The sequence below is a fragment of the Branchiostoma belcheri genome, unplaced genomic scaffold, assembly GCF_001625305.1.
Source record: "Branchiostoma belcheri isolate BF01 breed outbred unplaced genomic scaffold, Haploidv18h27 scaffold215, whole genome shotgun sequence".
Taxonomy (NCBI): domain Eukaryota; kingdom Metazoa; phylum Chordata; class Leptocardii; order Amphioxiformes; family Branchiostomatidae; genus Branchiostoma; species Branchiostoma belcheri.
Window position 1 is genome coordinate 13311 of NW_017803658.1, and position 13780 is coordinate 27090.

A 13780-nucleotide genomic window follows, 5' to 3' on the forward strand; every position below is an offset into this window, starting at 1 on the left:
AAATTAACTGAGGGGGCGGGGCATTTGTTTACACTTGTTTACAAGTTGAAACTGTCCACAAGCATTCCACATTTTTTTTGTATTGACATAAAAACACTGTTACAGATGGCAAACGTATCGTCAGGAAATTATAGTTGCAAAACTCTGCTGCAAAACTCCAAACATCGGCATCATAACCTCCGGTAGCGCCCGCGTTAGCCGGATTTTTAATAGTGAAGAGCCTTGCTTCGTTCGAACTCGTACTTCTTCCGTATATTTCCGCTACGAATTACTCGTTAATATCAAGCCAAAAATACATCAAAACATGTAAAGAAACGTCATCTTATCTCTCATACACGAGACAAATTTTGAAAAATAATTGGCTGTATCGTAGCTTTCATTCCTGTTTCATTCAACAAAAATGCTCCTTGATTGTAAAATGATCACTCATCTGTTGTCTCCAGTACAGTGTCAAATGGTAGCGTGATCGTAGCGTGCGAAAAATCGGCGTTAAAAGTCAGAAAATCGCCGGAAAAATAAACTTGCAGCACACATTCTTAACCTCGCCATTTTGTCATTAATATGTAAGTAGCAGCGTAAACTCTACGCTCTGATTGGTTGACCTCATATGACCTGCGCTCTGATTGGATAGAGCCATTTTTGCCGGCATAGCTGTAGAATTTGTTTGTTGGCGAAGAGAGTTACACTACGTTACTTTCTACGGTGTTTCTACCGCTAATTAGTAACATTCCATTAAAGAAATTCATTATGAAGAATTTTTGGGAAAATGTATGCATCCATATGCCGATTTGTGGTGCCTTTCGCATATTCAAGCAAGCCGGAAGTGTTAGCGAACCGCGGCGTGGATAGCGAACTGCGGCGTGGATTTTCATGCAACCCGCCCGCTACAAGACCATCAAAAACGAAAACGTAACTCCCAAAGGAGAATTTTCACATCCGAAATGATTCTGTTCGAGGAAAAATGTTTGTGGATACATTTTACCGGATGGAGACTTGAAAAACGGGTTTTAATGAGATTAACGTATGCGAAAGGCGCCGACATCAATTGTTCGTCAGCATGATAACAATAGCAAAACAAACAACGTGTGTCTTTCTTGCCTTGGACGGCGTTCTCGTCTACAGCAACAAAACAAAGACTGTCAATTTCTCTGATTTTTCCGAGTCTCGAGATTTTTTAAGAGGACGGCCTCTGTCCGAGTTCAGGCCGTCCAAAACGACACCAGGCCGTCATATGACGGGTGGACGGCCCTCTGGCGGAAACACTGGTGTCTGCCTGTCAGTGTGTTCCTGTGGCTACATTATAATAATAATAACCTTTATTGTACATGTACATTCATGCCCTATCGGGCTAAGTACAGATGAAATGGGTAATATACATGTTTGTAGTACAAACAGCTCTAAAGCTACTCTAATAGAGAAGTTCGGCTTCTTCTCGTGAGTCGTTTCTTTGTGATGTTAAAAATATAATTTGAAATGGGTTTGTATAATACAGGATGAGAGCACAAGAGAGATAAATTTTACATCCAAGAACAAAATTTGGTCATTACAAACAAAATGTAGCAGTGCTCGTTCTCCTTCGTACAGGTCAGCTAGACAGAGCCCAGGAAGACGCCAACACTAGTGCCCAACAAGTTGCTGACTTAGAAGGTAAGAAAAGAGCTGCTATCAGTTAGTGTTTAGAAAAGTACATGTGCAGTGTCAGAATGAAGCATTGTATATGACTGTGCCCTACAGCACAGTTTGACACATCAAAAGTGCACTGGAGACCTGCATTGTGAACTGCCTTTGAGTCATGCAGGCTTTGAAATAACAATTCTGAATGCTGATACTGTTTTATGCATGATCACCAACTTGTAAGACTGGAAATCATTTAAATTTTTGCGTACATAAAACTAGAGTCCCACGATCTCATACCTTCGCCAAATGATGTTAATCTTTATGACTGACAAAGATGATTCCTCCTGATTATGCAAATAGCATCCTAATTTGCATGAATTATATCAGTTGATCATATTCTCCATCAAAAGACAGCCTTATCTTAACAAAGAAAGCCATTCTATCATTTCCTCATAAATTATGCAAATGAGGTCCTTATTTGAATAAGTTATGTTTAATGATGTTCAGCTTCACTTAACTTTTAAATACCCAAAGTATGAAATTCTAGGCAGTAACCATTATGGAATTATAACATTTTCTCATTAATTATGCAAATTAAGTGTTTATTTACATAATTAATATCTGCCTGTGTTTCTCTCGTTCTCAATTACATGCCACCAGATTGAATAGTCCTATAATGTAATGCAGCTGATTTATCAAATTTCCTCATTAATTATGCAAATTACATCCAGATTTGCATAATTGTCACATAATTATATCAAGCGTCACATAAGCTATCTACATACCAAAAATCATGAAGATCCGTCCACCGGTTCTTTAGTTATCCTGTTTTGAATAGTTTCAAAGAAATGTCCCTGCAGTTCCTGAGCAAGCTGCTAGGGGGCCCAAACCTACGTTACTTCTTCCCGAGCACAAGGCCTACCTACCATCCAAATTTCATGACCCTAGCACGTCCAGATCATGAGATATCAAAACCGGAAGTTCAGCTGCAGTACCATTAGAAGCCGCTAGGGGGCCCAAAATCTAATCATTTCGAGGTCTCATCAAGAACCACCCACCTACCAAATATGAAGTCAATCCATTTAAGCCTTCTCAAGTTATCGTGTTTACAGACAGACACACACACACACACATACACGGACGCCTACCTGTGTGCCCAAACACTCAGGACAGGATCTGGTCCATGGCACCCCTCCGTCTGCAAAGTCTTGTTCCCAAAATGTTTCTGTTACTTAAGTAGAAAATACTTTGTTGTAAACAATAGTTTTGTTTATTGCACAGTTACATGTACATGTAGGTCAGCATATGACTTTAGTTAAGTGAAGATTATGCTAATTTACAAATGTGATATGATTTTACCAGACAGGTAGGGAAGATGTGGGTCCCAGTTACTCTAGTTCCCATCTGTAACATTTCTGACATAAAGATCATTGCACCTGCAGAAAAGCTGTCCAGTTTTGAAGACAGAGCAGAAGAACTAGTGGAGTCAGCACTTACCGAAATCAGAAGTGAGTGTCTGATATGTTATGGGAGCTCTCGTTTTTTTCAATGTACAGGTACATGCATATACCTGCACTGTGTATTATCAACCTAGAAGTTATTTTTGCTTTTCTGGTCCAGTAGGGATTGTACAACATGTATATTTATGCGAGGTGGGAGGGGGGTTGTCAGGTTAGAGGGTCATGCAGGTTCTGGGGTCACTTACAAAAAAATAGTAACCTTCCTGTCTTGTCATTCACAGGGCAACTAGAGGAATCTAAACTTCAGAATGAAGCAAAAAACGAGATCATTAAACAGCTGAAAGGTAAGAATGGATGTGCACTTCTTAGAAATACTTTGAAAAAATCATTTGCTTTCCCAGCAAGGAAGGAACTATTAGTTAGTTTCCCTTTTCTCTCAAAATTGTAAAATTGTTGAATTTGCCCCCCCCCCCCACTAGACAAGTTGTCCCAGTCTGAACGTCAGAACCTGCAGTGGTTGAGGAAGGACCTGGTTCAGAAGGAGGCAATGGGTACAGAGCTCAATAATCATGTTCACGACAGTGCCACCTGTGCACAGACTGAAGACATGCAGCTGGATAGCAGGTGCACAGCTGAACAGGTGCAAAGATTGAGAGGTGAGTTTTCTACTTTAGTCAGGGCTCAAAATTTAAGGTGGTCCGATGGCCACTGACCACTAAAATTTAGGCTGGGACAACTAGGCAGGACCACTGAACCTCCGTGTCCTTGGTGCTTTAGTGATGAGAGTTAGGGTGATGTGCAGGTTTTAGCCTTGTCTGTTGCCCATGTGGGGAACCCACACTTTCTCGAGTCTGTGTGATGGGTTTCTTCTTCTCCTCTTTGTTTTGAGGGTCAGTTCCATGGAAGGGTTTTGTGAGAGATTTAGATTTTCATGTTCGCAGCTGTTTCTCGCGTTTGGGTGGATGGATTTTTTTTGGACTCGGTATATGTTTTGCTATTGGGCTGTAGATGATGCACGTTCTTTTGTTTTTATTGTATACATGTATGTGTTTTCGGGCATGAAAATTGTGCCTGTTGGTGGCACCAGAACACCCCTTTGAGCGTGAAAATGGTCGCGACCGTTGACCTTTGGCGTGTTTAAAATATTCTTGGTCTGGTCCACGTATATGACCCCTCACACAGAGGGGTGTCCGGTCTCGATAAATTCTTTGTTTGAAACCCTAGTCCTGCGGCGCGCAACAATTGTTAACACAACAAGGAACGCTAAATCTAACACAGTAACACATGAAATTCAACACCATCAACTATATACATAACAAACAACATATAAAAATATACAATAAAAAGCCCGGAGGTATAAAATCTCAGATTTTCATTCTTATTTATGCTGTATTGAAAAGGATATGAATCTGTCAGAGTTTCTGGTCAGGATGGTCTGAGTGGTATTGGTTGGTATGTTTTGGTTTACGGCATATTTTCACACATATATGTAGGAACCCATCCTGTTCTACTGTTGTTAAGGCATCCAAAGAAAATAACCTGTTCTCTTTCTTCTCAAATGTGAACTTGTTTGGGTTGAGATTGTTGTGAACACACATGTGAACATACCCACCAACTCTACTGACTACCTACTGGCATCACAGAAGCAGTGGGTTACTTATTCCTTGTCAAGTTCAACAGTAGAAAATTTGGTTAGTCTAACTTTTTGTGTTGGAAGTTACAGTTTCAGACTGACTTATACCAAAATGAACTTTCAAGCTACAGGTATGATAATGATGAAGAATTATTAAGTAATTTCTGACCTTTGCTATTACATTACAGAAGAGCTCCTTGAAACAAAAGAAACATTAAAAAGAGCAGAAGACAGACTGGCCAAATCAGCAGAACTGGAAGCCAGGTTAAGGCCAGGCACAGAGGAAGCTTCTAATTCTGGGCTGCAAACTGAAGGTATGCCGAGCGTACATGTACATGTGTGGAGTGTACATGTACATGTATGGAGTGTACATGTACATGTGTGGAGTGTACAAAATGTGCAATGTTGTAACATTTGTTACCCTTTTTGTACACTTCAATGAGAATGAGCCAATTACAATCTTCTGAACATCATGATTGTCCATATTAAGAATAATATTTTGAATGCCTTTAGATGTCCTTTGTATGTGTTTGTACAATGTATGCCCAAGTATCCTTAGTTAAAGGAAAGGATTGTAGTCAGCCAGTTGCCGTTTGGTTGCAAATCTTAAAAGACTTGTACTCAATATATGCTGAAGAATGCGATATCACACATAGTCTGCAGTGAAGAAATTGTACAGCTACAAGTCAGGTTGCTTTCGTTATGATACCCCAGCCCAGCTCATCCTAACTCTAACCCAGCCCTCTGTACCTCTCGCCTGTCCCTAACACAGAAAAGGCCACACAAAATGGAAATCTTGATGACATCAACTTTGAAGACAAATCCGAGCTGGAGGAACTTAGAGGTATGTTAGGCCACGGAAAAATGTTGTGTTTCCTATTTTAGTCACAATAAAATTAGGGTTGGCAGGTTGGCATTCCCTTTTTTCTGTACAATTTTTTTTTTTAATTTCACCTATCAGGGATTCCAAATGTCAGGGAGGGGGGCCTCAAAGATGGTGCCGCACCATGATACTATCATGTATTTCCCTACAGTCTGGGAAAAATGATGGACATTTACTAATAAAGTGGACTTCAAGTTGTACAAATTCAGTTGTTGTTATTTTCTTATTGTTGTCATAAACTTATTTCCTAAAAAGCAGGCTGGGACAGTCCATCCTCAGTTTCTTGACCATTGAAATCTTTTTTTGGGACAATTCTGGGATAATAGTAAAAAAAGTTAATTTCAAGGCCTGCTAGGGACACCTTTTCAGATAGGACATGAAGCTGGAGGTCCCATTTTTGAGGAGAGTCACACCTCAAGAACAAAGATCCCACTCCACTGACATTGTACATTGTGTTGAAAAGACCAGGCGGGCCTTTCTGGTGTGAGTGGTTCAAACCAACAGTCTGGTCTCTGGATTGATATCTTAAGTCACCAGTCAATGTGTTCTTGTTGTCTTAGGCCACACCAATTTGATATCTTGGTTAACGGATTCGCCCGCTTCATTTTTTTCTGATTTGCAATTGCAAATAAAAATAAAAATTCAGAATCAACTGCAAAATGCTCATATTTTGCCCTGAACAGATGAAAACAGTCCTTTTCTACCTAGTTGTTACAGTTATTCTATCTTTCAATGCAGTGGTATCATTAAAAGTTTAAAATTCATTGTTTAGATTTTGAACCAGCCTAGTGTGTTGACTTCATGGCTTCTATCGTACCATTTTGGGCCATAATAGGATGTGTAGGCCTGTTTTTATTTTTTTCGCCCTCCCGCTCCATTATTTTTCTTTAAAAATCCGTTAACCAAGAAATTGAATTGGTGTGGCCTTAATATGTTTTAATATGAATAAATGTTCTCCTGCAGGGGAGTTGGTTGCAGCTCAGGGCGACACCCGACAACGTCTGGAGGAGATCCGCCAGCTGAGAGAACAGCTGCAGGAGACCCAGTCTATCGCTAGGGAGCGCTCCAACCATTGTTTTGAACTACAAGGTACAGTTTGGTCGCCCATTCTGGGCTTCTGTACAACGAACAAAATTATGTACAGACATGGAACAATTCTGTAGCTCTTTTGTTTTTCTGCCTTTTGAGTAATTTCTTTTTGCCAAATATACCTGTCTGACAGATGCTACTTTACATTGTATTTTCAGGAATGTTCATTTTTTATTTCCCTGAATGTCGTATAATTGGTAGGAAAGATGCTCGTCTTTTATTTCTAAATCAACCACTGTAAATTCCCAATTAAATTACGCACAATTTAACCTTACAAAATTCAAAAAGTGTCTCAGCCTGTTGGCAACGTCAGGTGGTATACTTTATATGAAGGTTATTGCCAGGGTAACAGTCTGTGTTCAAGCACAGCCAACTTGAATTGTCTAATACACGTACACACATGTATGTGTGGGTCGTTTGGCTGGTGTCCCTGGAGTCAGGGTAGACTTTACTATTCACCTCTTGTTTCACCTGGACCTACATGTAATCAGAGTAGCACCTAAACCAGCCAGGGAACCAGGCAGTGCAGCTGGCACCTTGTCACATGGGAAGTTTTCCTGCTCATCTAACATGACTGCATTCAACTTGAGTTGCAATTAGTCAAGTCAATAATGACCACATCATTTTTACCTTGCAAAATGAGTCCCCAGGAAGAAGGATTTTTTAATGATATGGTGTTCAAATCAGGAGAAAGGTGTGTGCTGGTGAAAGCTGGTGTGTTGTTTCCCGATGTGTATGTTGCAAAAATCTTTCTTTTTATACCTTCCTTTATTAGCAAACCTATATAGTAACTATTTCCCATCTCTGTAAGAATACATGCATAGTACAAATGTACACATGTAGCCTTACTTTAAACCCCACCAGTTTGATTTCATGGTTCTTGGATTTGCCTGCTTCATGTACCATTCAGGAAATGAATTTTAATCAAAACCCCAAAATGCTAAATATCCTGGTGCCTACAAAGAAAGTTCCTTTATTGGAATTTCCATTTCTCAGTATTATGTTCTTTTCAAAATTGGAATGTTGACATTGTGGGTCTTGCAGCATTTGGGTCAATTCCAGGATGTCTGTTTCTTTTTATCATGTCTCCCGTTTACTCACCTGCCCCACTCACTTCATCAGTTTCAAATTTCCTGAAAATAGCAAAAATGCAAGAACCAAGAAATTCAATCGTTCAATCAATGTGATCTTAGTTCATGTGTAAATGCCACATTAGCATCACCATGTTTATTATAAGTGCACTCTCAGTACTTTTTTCTTCTGTCTCTTTTTTTTTCCTTTGCAAACAACAGACCAGCTTAACAAGGCTGAAGGTACTGCACATGATGTCAAGCAACAGATTCTTGCTCTGAGAGGTCAGTTCTTGGGCTGCGGTGTTCCTTAAACCTTCTTACAAACACTTCCATCTAATCTTGCCACTCTTCTAACAAAAATGGTGTGGTCTATTCCTGCCATGTTCAAGCTGAACATGTCTAGTTTTGAGAAGAGTCCACGGTACAGTCATGTACATGTACATGTACACATGTAAGGGTGTTACAAAATGGATCAGTACACTTGGGAAAAAGTTTGAGTTTTGTGATACTGTACACATTGCTAAAATTGAGTGCAGCCTTGCCTGAGATGTTTGTAAATGTGTAAGTTTATTTTTGGTTGTTGTTGCAAACTTCAGAATCTGTACAATGCAGAATCTAACCTTTGCCTTCTAACATACTGATTGTTCTCATGACAACTTAGGATAATTCTCTCTCTCAACCTTAACGTCTGATATAACATACTTTCAGACAAACGAAAGACATAGTGGTGGTACAGGAAGACTACAAAGGGACAAAAACTAAAATAAAACTGCAAAGGTTGTCCAAATGTCAGAAAGAACAAATTTTGCCCCATCATCTCTTTTTATGTTGTTTGTTTATTTATAATCCCTAATATATTAGTGATACAAAGTTTAATTATAATCTGCAGGGTTTTTTACACTATAATACATTGCAATGCAATATTTCATGTATATAATCACAATATCTTAGACGGTTTTCATCTATATTGCAAAATATGTATCTATTGAGAGAGTTTTAAAAAAATGATATCTACATGTAAGTCACTGTCTTAAGTCAGTGATTTGACATGTGCCATGTATCCCTTAAACACTAGATCGCCTGATAGAAGAAGAGAGGGCTTCCAAGGAAAATCACCAAGAAGCAAAAAACCTAAAAGGTAAGAAACATGTGACTGGTCTGTCTTTTAGTAGTTCTGGGTCCGTTTTCACAAGAAAGTTCTTGTTTGATTTTGATGTCTTGCTACACTTTATGTCACGTGCAGAAAGCAAAAGCAGTAACTGTTATTGATTTGTTGTTTTTTTTATGTGACTTCACAGAGCAACTTGTAAGAGCGCAACAAAGTAGTAAGGAAAGCCAGAATGAAGCGGAGAAACTGAGAGGTAAGACAGACACACCCCTGTGTTGTACAGATTCAGACTGGGGCAATAATGTAAGGGTGGAATGATGATAGTAGAGAAAGCATGTCAGCAATGCATCAGACATTGATCTATGATAAAAGACAGCAGAGGCTGCAAAATGTGTATCTTTGTTAGAGTCTTAAAGCTTTATCCAGTTTTTGAATATATATACTTATTTTGTATATTAATGTATTATTTACATGGATGTCTAACCTTCATCAACATAGAAGAATTTTATTGCATGACAATTGCACATGGTACAATGTATGGCAACAACTATTGAACATAGTTGAAAATAAGACCTACATGTATGTTAGGCCACAGCAAGTAAATTTTCTGGATGACATCCTCCACATACTCTAAATCTAATGCGAGCGGGCAAAAAAAAAAACAAGGCGGGCCGAAAAAAAACAAGGTTCCTACATTTTAAGAATTTGACTCAATCATTGTACAGATGGTTTTCATTCAGTGGGAACATCACATATACACAGCCAACATCACATATCACTGCATCAAAGTAAAGAAACAAAACATTAAATCACAGTATTTTCTTGTCTCCTCTCTTTATAGTTATCTGCCATCCAGATTCCGGCATGGCAGCAGACATCTTAGCCCATTTTTGGCATGTTGACCACTGTCAGAAGGCAACAAAATTTCTTTTTTTTTTTTCAAAATCAGGCGAAAATTCATGCACGCGCTGATGTCATCCATAAAAATTACTTGCTGTGGCCTTAAGAATATATGAGCATGTAGGTAAATGTTGTGATTGAAGTGTTGATTTGTCATGTGTGTGCAGGACAACTGCAGGAGTGTCAGTGTGAGCTGGAGAGGTTAAAGGTCACACAGGACAATAAGGACAACAGAGTCAGGAAGAACAGTGAGCAAGGTGGCAAAAACAAAGGTACAAACATGTACATTACCTATCATGAAAGTTCATCTGTGTTGGTAGTTACATGTTGAAAGTTAAAACTCTTGTTCCAACACAAAAAATTCTCTCACCTACGTCATGTAGAGCTTTCGACCAGTCACTCTGGTCTTCCTCAGTAGACTGACCCAGTGAAGCTTGTCACGTGGTTTCTTTGAAGTGTAACTGTAAGGATTTTAGACACTGAACAAGACTATTTCTTAAAAGAGGGGTGAAGGAAGCCATATACATCAGGGCCCATCACCCTACATTGAACCGCGACGGGGGTCGACATCGTCTACCAGATAGCTTTGACCCAGTGTTGAAGTCACACTTCAAAGAAGCCACGTGACAACAAGCTTCACTGGGTCAGTCTACTAAGGAAGACCAGAGTGACTGGTCAAAAGCTCTAGGTGAGAGAATTTTTTGTGTTGGAACAAGAGTTTTACTTTAAACATGATTGTACATAACCTACATTACTTATGCAGAACTCGACTGAGGAGCCAGTGCCTAACAGGGTATCTGTCTTTTCTTGCATCTTTTGCCTTTCCTCAATGAGATATGCAAAGTTGAAAATCTAAATCTTCCAACAGACTATCTATTGCCCACTGTATGCCCATTGACTGCCTTGTGTCACAGTTTTCATTGCCTGTCTTCAGACTGCTGTTAATAGGGACCTGGGGGGGGGGGGGGCGTTCCTGAGCCAGTGTCTGCAGATATGACAGTATAGTAACATCAGAAAAACAGCAAATCAGAAATGTTTAATTAAGATTAAGTTACATGTAAGGTGAATCTTTAATACCGTCATTGTGTTTTTGGACAGTGGTAACTAACAGTTTGATTTGAAACTCATAGTCACCTTCCCTCCTCCTGACCTCATTAACCAGCATAACTCCTGCTGTCATGTTTATCCAGAAATGTCGTACAAAGAAGAATGCGGTACCCTGAGGAAGAGGGTACAGAGTCTGGAAGAGGACCTCAACAGGTGGGTAGTGCATCTGCAGGGCTTGAAAAACCACCTGCATGTGCTGTACAGTCTACCAGCCGATCAAACCAGCCCTAAACTTTACAGTGCTGGGGGCAAAAACAGGTCTTACATGTACATGTATGTCCTTCAAAGTAGCATCATTAAAGACAGCAGAGAACTTGCACTGCAGGTAAAACTTGTCTGGTGTTCATTGGCATTGGATGAGTGGGCGAATCCCCCCCAAACTGGTCAGGTGGTTCCATTGCAAAGGTAGCCACTGTCAGCTGAAGTATTGCATGTTTGGCCATAGTTTGAGAGATTGCAGGAAGTTGTATAACACACCTGAGGGAGACCACCAGGAAAGGCACAGCTTTTCCCTACAGTGAAATTATACTGGTGTGGTGTTGTCTTTACGGAACTGAAAATGCGCAATTTTAGGTGTCTTGTAAGTGGCTGAAATATACATATAGCAATGTTCAGATGGCTTGTTTAGCATCATGTAATCTTGATACTTTGTGACAGTTACCTTGTACTTGTACTTGTCTGCACAGAGCCAGGAAGGAGACCACCAAGTTGACAGCTGAAGTCAACAGACTTGAGGCGGCAAATCGTGAGTTTGAGATGAAGTACCAGGCACAGAAGGACAAAACAGACAACAAGGCTATAGAGTGGAGAATGGAGCTGAACGAGGCTCATCGAGAGGCTGATAAGAGCAGACAGGAGGTGCGTACAGTTGGGAACACTCCTCTTTTTGCAGGGCACACCTGTACAGCTGCAGGGCACACCTGTACAGCTGCAGGGCACACCAGTTCAGCTGCAGGACACACCCGTACAGCTGCAGGGCACAACTGTACAGCTGTAGGGCACACCTGTACAGCTGCAGGGCACACCTGTACAGCTACAGGGCACAGCTGCAGGGCACACCTGCACAGCTGCAGGGCACACCTGCACAGCTGCAGGGCACACCTGCACAGCTGCAGGGCACATCTGCACACCTGTACAGCTGCAGGGCACACCTGTACAGCTGCAGGGCACACCAGTTCAGCTGCAGGGCACACCCGTACAGCTGCAGGACACACCTGTACAGCTGCAGGGCACACCTGCACAGCTGCAGGGCACACCTGCACAGCTGCAGAGCACACCTGCACAGCTGCAGGGCACACCTGTACAGCTACAGGGCACACCTTTACAGCTGCAGTGCACACCTGTACAGCTGCAGGGCATACCTGTATAGCTGCAGGGCACACCTGTACAGCTGCAGGGCACACCTGTTCAGCTGCAGGGCACACCTGCACAGCTGCTAGGAACATACTGTATACAATTACCTGTACCAGACAAGGTGTGCATTGTAAATGTACCTGCACCAATCATTTTCTTTGGCTTTCCTTAGGTCGAAAGTAAATGTTTAAAAACATTCGCAGTAATGTAGCACTAGCAGTTGTCCAATATATTAAGAACATCATTTATCTTCAAAACACTCAGGAGCCAAATGTGTAACCCATGGGAAATAGGATTTAATTTTAGCTTTTTCACAAAGAACAATGCAGGAACTTTTTCTCAACAGGATAGTGAGTGAGTGAGTGAGTGAGTGAGTGAGTGAGTGAGTGAGTGAGTGAGTGAGTGAGTGAGTGTGTTTTTAATGCTGCACGAACATACTGAGGTTTGTGATAAAGAATTGTGCTAGGGTGATCCAAAATAGCGTACAGACCAATAATAGTAGGCATGTCTATCACAAGACAGTTTACATTCTCTTAGCAACCAAAATCTTTGTTGCCTCCGGGAGAGGAGACATCCTTCCGCAGAAGGGCTTTGTGAGAGATTTAGATTTTCACGTTCGCAGCTGTTTTCTCGCGTTTGGGTGGACGGATTCTTTTGAGACTCTGTGTATGTTTTGCTATTGGGCTGTAGATGATGCACGTTCTTTTGTTTTTGTTGTATATGTGTTTTTGGGCGGGGAAATGGTGCCTATTGGTGGCCCCAAAACACCCCTTTGAGCGTGAAAATGGTTTCAACATTTGACCTTTGGTGTATTTAAAGTATTACAAGACTCGTCCACTTGCATGACCTTTCGCACAGAGGGGTGTCCGGTATCGATACATTCTTTGTTTAAAAATATGCACCAAAACGCTGTTTTCCAGGTCTGGATAGCCAGATTCAGTGAAAATATGCACAATTCAAAAAACCTTTGGTGAAAATATATATTTCTTTGTGGATTTATGGTGTTTTTTTTACGTGGATCGAATCCGGAAGTGTCAATACGGGGGCACGGTGTCTGGTAAAGGTAGCGAGTCACAAGTATGCAAATGAGTATTATGCAAAGTTTTGCATACGTGCCTATATTCCTGTAAAGTAACCCTTTTCTATTTGACGTACTATAAGCAGCAAGCTTCTGTATGTGACATTTCGGAACCCATCACCATGTTTTCGATCAAAATATTTGTGGTTTTAACGTCTGATTTAACGGTTATGGTTGTCATTCTGAGTTTCATTACGAGTTCCTTGCGGGAGATTAAATAGAATTTCATAATTTCATGGGTACATGTTATAAGCTGCAGATGAAATGTTGACCTGTGTTAACACAACCTGAACAGCTAAATCTAACACATAAAATTTAACACCATCAATTATTCATAACAAACAGCATATAAGAATATACAATAAAAAGCCCAGAGGTATAAAATCTCAGATTTTACTTGTTACTTTTGTTAGTTTTGCTTTACATCACCGTCAGCTGCAAGCTATTATTAATAATGAATGCTGTAGGTCATTATGTAC

At 40.5% G+C, this 13780-nt stretch overlaps 1 protein-coding gene across 3 annotated transcripts in view; it reads left to right on the plus strand.

The window, feature by feature from the left end:
• Positions 1-13780, plus strand: part of LOC109470008 (sarcolemmal membrane-associated protein-like) — a 33347-nt gene that overhangs the window by 12904 nt on the left and 6663 nt on the right. For 2 of the 3 annotated variants that reach the window (XM_019768786.1, XM_019768788.1), the window contains exons 10-22: positions 1585-1647; positions 3060-3125; positions 3359-3421; positions 3557-3733; positions 4899-5024; positions 5483-5554; positions 6557-6682; positions 7975-8037; positions 8831-8893; positions 9054-9116; positions 9931-10035; positions 10954-11023; positions 11557-11728. In XM_019768786.1, coding sequence (XP_019624345.1) covers positions 1585-1647; positions 3060-3125; positions 3359-3421; positions 3557-3733; positions 4899-5024; positions 5483-5554; positions 6557-6682; positions 7975-8037; positions 8831-8893; positions 9054-9116; positions 9931-10035; positions 10954-11023; positions 11557-11728 — 1229 coding nt within the window. The remainder of the gene's footprint in view (positions 1-1584; positions 1648-3059; positions 3126-3358; positions 3422-3556; positions 3734-4898; positions 5025-5482; positions 5555-6556; positions 6683-7974; positions 8038-8830; positions 8894-9053; positions 9117-9930; positions 10036-10953; positions 11024-11556; positions 11729-13780) is intronic. The other variant, XM_019768789.1, reaches the window with a different exon arrangement.